Source organism: Arvicanthis niloticus, chromosome 10 (genome assembly GCF_011762505.2).
Source record: "Arvicanthis niloticus isolate mArvNil1 chromosome 10, mArvNil1.pat.X, whole genome shotgun sequence".
Lineage (NCBI taxonomy): Eukaryota > Metazoa > Chordata > Mammalia > Rodentia > Muridae > Arvicanthis > Arvicanthis niloticus.
In genome coordinates this window covers 7750897-7756896 of record NC_047667.1, presented here as the reverse complement: position 1 = coordinate 7756896, position 6000 = coordinate 7750897, and the positions used below count along the sequence as shown (strand labels likewise).

General features: G+C 35.4%; 1 protein-coding gene across 1 annotated transcript in view; it reads left to right on the top strand.

Annotated features, from left to right (window-relative positions):
* Positions 1–1250: 1250 nt before the first annotated feature.
* Positions 1251–6000, top strand: part of LOC117716427 (uncharacterized) — an 83788-nt gene continuing 79038 nt past the window's right edge. The window contains exons 1-2 of the mRNA XM_076941735.1: positions 1251–1854; positions 3964–4055. Of these exons, the coding sequence (XP_076797850.1) occupies positions 1251–1854; positions 3964–4055 (696 nt within the window). The remainder of the gene's footprint in view (positions 1855–3963; positions 4056–6000) is intronic.

Here is a 6000-nt window from a genome sequence, read left to right as displayed (position 1 = left end):
TAGAAGTGAGATGTATAAAAGGCGAGAGGCAGACAGAAGACAGAGCATTAGACAGAAGGCATTAGGTAGAAGACACTTGGACTAGAGAACTCAGAAGAAATTATTAGACACTTGGACTAGACACCTAGAAGGAGAACTTGGAACTAGGAATTAGACACTTGACATTAGTATTAGTATTAGGCACTTGGCACTTGGAGGAAGAACTTAGAATTAGAAATTAGACATTAGGCACTTGGCACTTGGAGGAAGAACTTGGAATTAGGAATTTGAGACACTTGGATTAGACACCTGAGACTTGGAAGAGAGACTAGGAACTAGGGACTAGGAACTCAAGACTTGGGACTTGGAGAGAAGAAGAGAGACTGAAGAATAAATGGTATTGAATCACACTCTGTCTGGTCTCAATTCTTTGAGTCCATCCTCACTCTCTCTCTTGCTGAACCTGGACCTGCGGACCTGAGCAGCTTGTGGCAGTGCGGGCTCTAACAGTTTAGCCCCCAAGGCTTTTGGCAGTGCTGGTTCCAACATTGACAGAGTGGTCCACAACATTTTGGCCCCCAAACGTGGGGCAGTGCAGTTCTCAACAGATGTTTTGTGTCATAAATTTTTTAGATGTAACCCTATCTTTAACTAATATATCAATTTCTTCTATTGTATCTACTCTCTATTCACCGCTTACCCCAGTCATGACTTGCTTCTTCTATATGTTGTATTTTGTTCCACAAGTTTTGAGCACATTTTAAAATCCTTTATCTTTATGCATGTGTTATGCTTTTTACCTGAAACATTAAAATTTTAATATATATTTCATTATTTTTAATACATATTCTTATTGATGCTAAATCTATTATTTACTTTTACAGTAGTATTCAATTTCAATAAAGTTATTCTAGTTCTTCCTTTTCATTATTCTGTCATTGGAATAATTACTTGCATCTGTATTGGTAATTGAATTTCATACTGAGTAGATGTCTTTTGTTATTACTGCATGTTTGTTGCAACAAGTTCGTTTTAAGTTATCTGTTATACTGAATAATTATTGATGATGCATATATATATATATATATATATATATATATATATATATATATATGATGTATTTCATGAAATATCTCCTAACATATTTTTGGCATTTGTTTCTTTGGAATAAAATTACTGCAGTTCTGTGTTGTATGCTTTTGCTATGATTCTCCTCAGGTTACTGATATTTCTTCAATTATGCATGTGTATTATTTTTAACCAATTACAAAATGTCATATAATGACAGGCTCTCATTACTTTCAGGTCTATCTTGTGATCATACCAAGAAGCTATTCATAAAGGCATTTACACAGGATTACTTTTCGAGGGAAATAACACAAAAATTTGCATGTATTGAACCTTCACCTCTACATAGAAACAAATTCTGGGAATATAAAGACGTCAGTGAAGAGTCTGATAAATGTGATTATGGAAATTATCTGTTTGCAAAAAAAAATTGTTTCATTCCTGAAACAGATCAGGAAACTTCAGATACTCCTCCTGAGAGAACTCAGTCCTCAAATCTTAAGGCTCACTACAGAATTTCTACTCAAGAGACACCTTACGAGTGTAATGTATGTGGGATATTGTTTCTACAGTTCTCAAGACTTAAAGTTCACCATAGAATTCATACCAAGGACAATCCTTACAAATGTAATAAATGTGGGAAATCTTTTACACAATCATCAACTTTTCATCTTCACCACAGATTTCATAATGGAAACAAACCTTACAAATGTAATGAATGTGGCAAATCTTTTATTCAGTCTTCAGATCTTAAAGTTCACCAGAGAATCCATATTGGAGACAAACCTTACAAATGTAGTGAATGTGGCAAATGTTTTATACAGTCTTCAGATCTTAAAGCTCACCATAGAATCCATACTGGAGACAAACCTTACAAATGTAATGAATGTGGGAAGTCTTTTACCTGGTCCTCAAGTCTTAAAGTTCACCATAGAATCCATACTGGAGACAAACCTTAAAAATATGATGAATGTGGGGAATCTTTTACACAGTCCTTAAGTCTTAAAACTCACAATAGATTACATACTAGAGATAAACCATATGAATAAAATAAGTGTGGAAAACAATTTACCAGTCTTACCAAATGAAAGTTCACCACAAAATCCACACTGAAAACAAATCTTACAAATACAATAAGTGTGAGAAAGAATTTACAGATTCCTCAAATTTTCAAGTTCTTCATAGAATCCATAATGGAGATAAATCTTAGAAATGTATTGAATTTTGCAAATCTTTTTCACAGTTGTCAGATCTTAAAGTTCACCACCAAATTCATACTGGAAACTAATATTACAAATATAATGAATGTGGAATTTATCCCATTCTCAAATGTTCAAGTTCACTACAGAATCCATACAAGAGGTAGTCAGTCTTCTTGAATAAAAAATTGGGCAATTTTTTTAAACTGGTCCTCAACTCTCCAAGTGCATCAAAGAATCTATTCTGGAAAGTAGCCTTATACGTGCAATGAATGTGTGAATTACTTTTCTTGGTCCCCATTCCTTCAAGATGACCACAAAATATATTTTGGGAACAGGCATTACTATTGTAAAGGTTGGGAAATTTTTTTTCACAGAAATCATATCCTCAAACACAGCACAACATGCATACTGGAGACAAACCTTACAAATGTCAACTATATGGCATATCATTTAGTCCACAAGCTCAAACCTTGGATGAAATCCATCAATATAGCAGACTGACTTGATAGGTAGTTGCTTTCTAGATATGTATATATAAACATGTTATTTAAAAAGAGAAATATAGTTGTAAGTATGTAATCAGTATTGATACCTTACTCATTACCAGAGAATTCCCACAGGTTAGTCTTATACTTGGTATTAATTGGAAATATTTTCACTCAGAAATGACAAATATTCATTTTAAATTGTTTTAATAACTATAAAATATGAAAATATCTTTCACCCAGTGTTAATCTGATGGTGATATAGAATAAATTTTCAAACTTGTATTTTAAATTGTAAGCATTTAAGCCAAAATAATATCATTGTACATTTTTATACAAACCTCTTGCATAAAGTTCTGTATAATTTAGTTTGGTAGGATACTGTGATTTGTGAGATATATTTTTTTGTGATGATGACTGTGGTGTTAGTCTTTAAGCTTTTATAGAGTAATTTTTAACCTGAAACTAATCTCTTCTTTCTTACAGTTATTAATAAATACGTTCCAACTCTCTTTTATTACTACTGCCTTGGTGTAATTAGTATCCATTTTATACTGGGATGGTATCATTCATATCTTCCATTTTCTGATTGATGATGACAATAGAAACACACCACAAAAGGATAAATTTGCTTGCTTTAGACAGATACCAGACAGTAATTAGGAAGATTATATATGGTATACCAAGGAAACCCTGAGGTTTCCTGATTCTCTCTCTCTCTCTCTCTCTCTCTCTCTCTCTCTCTCTCTCTCTCTGTGTGTGTGTGTGTGCAGGCATGTGTGTGTTATGTGGCTAAAGTGACTTGCATTTCAATGAACATAGCCTCTGTTCTATGGAAAATCCTATATGAACCCATTGTGGAAGGAGAGGGTTGAAGCTTTAATATGACAAATTCTCCTTGGGCCAAACTAAATTATTGACAGTCACAATGTGTGGTGCATATTGTACATCATAGAATTCTCTTTTTTGGTTTTTTTGAGACAGGGTACATCATAGAATTCTTGCTCACAGAAGTTTTGTGCAAACTATTGCTCCTATAATGAAACTATATCTATGAACATGAGCCAAATGCACTCTCACACATGTGTGCGCGCACACCCCCCCCACACACACACCCACACACACTACCTCTTGCTCTCTTCTGGCTTGCTGATATAACCTGAGTTCCTTGTTAATCTGTGTGTAATAATCTTGCTGAACTTTCTGGGTGCAATGTTTCACCAATGTAGATCATATCATGTGGGGAATAAATCTCGCGGGCGGGGGGAAGAGGGAGTCCGGCGGCTGGGTCTCTCACAGCGGTCTGGCATCAGGGTCTCGGGTGGGCTTCCCATGCTGGCAGCAGAGGGTCCCACATTGGTACAGCCACCGCAGGCTGGCAGTGGGCGGCTCAAGTTTCCAAAGGCTGGGAACCTGGTGGTGGCATATCAGGCATATCAGGCGACACGTGGAGTCTGGTTTTCCAAAGCTTTTATTGTTCATGGCATGGTAAATGGATGTAGGTAGTAGGCGCTTCCCCCCCGCCAAAGGCCAGAGGAGCCTAATTTTATAGGGAGGGGAAAAAGAAGAGGGAATAACTTAATTAGCTACGCCCCTGGCCTTTAGATAACTCATTAATATTTAAATCTCTGGAGGTGGAGACTTGTTAATCACACCCTCTACCTGTGTGTTACATGACTGAAGGTGGCAGGTTAAATGGAGTTACCTCATCCAAGGCCCAACAATATCACTAGGATCCTACCAGATTCTAGATTTGAAACAGGTTCTTTCTTTCTTGTTTTCTGTCTTTTAAGTATTGCCCTGACACAACAGGTCCATTCATGGAAATATTCTGGAAATAACAATTTTTGTGTGTGTGTTTTGTTTGTTTGTTTTTGTTCCGTTGTTTTGTTCTTTTTCCTTTTTTCCCAAACCTACTTTTATACCATTTTAATTACATGGAAGTATTATGGTTAGTTCTAGGTTGATGAACTAGCAATACAATAGATGAAAATAGTCAAGGAATTATCAAGAAAATAAATCCAAATAGTCAAAGAACAAGCAAGGCAATATACAGAGTCCTGTGACCATTGTTTCTAAGGCCTTCTCAGGATGACCAAAATATCTGAGCCTAATTCTCTGTTCTAGCCCATAGTCACTTTCATGTCTGAAGCCTACTTCTTTGTTCCAGCCTAACATTTAGATTACTACCCAAAATGACAATTTTAGAAAAATATTTTTTGTTTAACAAGAAGAATATTTTGTATCTTTCAAATAATATTTATTCATAATTTATTAGGGTGGAAAATCATTGTGCAATAGGCAGTAATGATTATATCAGCATGACTTTACAGTTTATGACTTTATGTTTATTTTATGAACACAAATTCACAGAAATAAGCTTTTCTAAATGAACCTGATTCTTAGAATTGTGTCTTTCAATGTATCATCACACAAGCTATGTACTTTGTACAATTCTTAAAATTGAGAAAGATGACTCCTCTAGTAACCAAGAAAATATTGTTTCTTTAGTGCTTAAAATGTTTTTTGTCCAATTCAATGTGAATTTAGCATCCCTTTAAGTTATAAAATTGTTTAAAGTGTAGTACAATTTTATTTTTTTATAAAGTGAAGTGTATAATATTTAGTGATATAAAATCTCTTTCTGTCGCAAAACCCCACAAAAACAAGAAACAAAAAGAAAACAAATAAAACCATATGCAAACCATTAACTCTGCCCCTACCTCTTACCTCCCAAGGCTGCCTGTTTCCAGGAGCACACATAGCACAGGAACCATTCAACATATGAGGATTGGATCCTTCTGGTTTCTATTTGTGCCTCAGATATAACCCTGTGTCACATAACCAACCCCCCCGCCCCCCGGAGACAGCTGGCCTCCCAAGAGTGCTGACACACCTAAGATTACAGGTATACAGGTTCACAGGATGAACAGTCTCCATTCAGAGACAATAAGATAGGCTAACACCAGAGATAACCAGATGGTGAAAGGCAAGCCCAAAATGAAATTGACGGAAACCAAGGATACTTGTCATCATGAGAACCCAGTTCATTCACCACAGCAAGCCTTGGATACCCCAACACACCAGAAAAGCAAGACTCTAATTTATAATCATATGTCAAGATGATGATAGAGGACTTTTATAAAAAAACAATTAACCCCCTTAAAGAAATACAGAACACAGGTAGACAGAAGCCTAATTATGTAAACACATAATTCCCTTAAAGAAATACAAAAAAAAAAAAAAAAAAAAAAACCACAACAAAA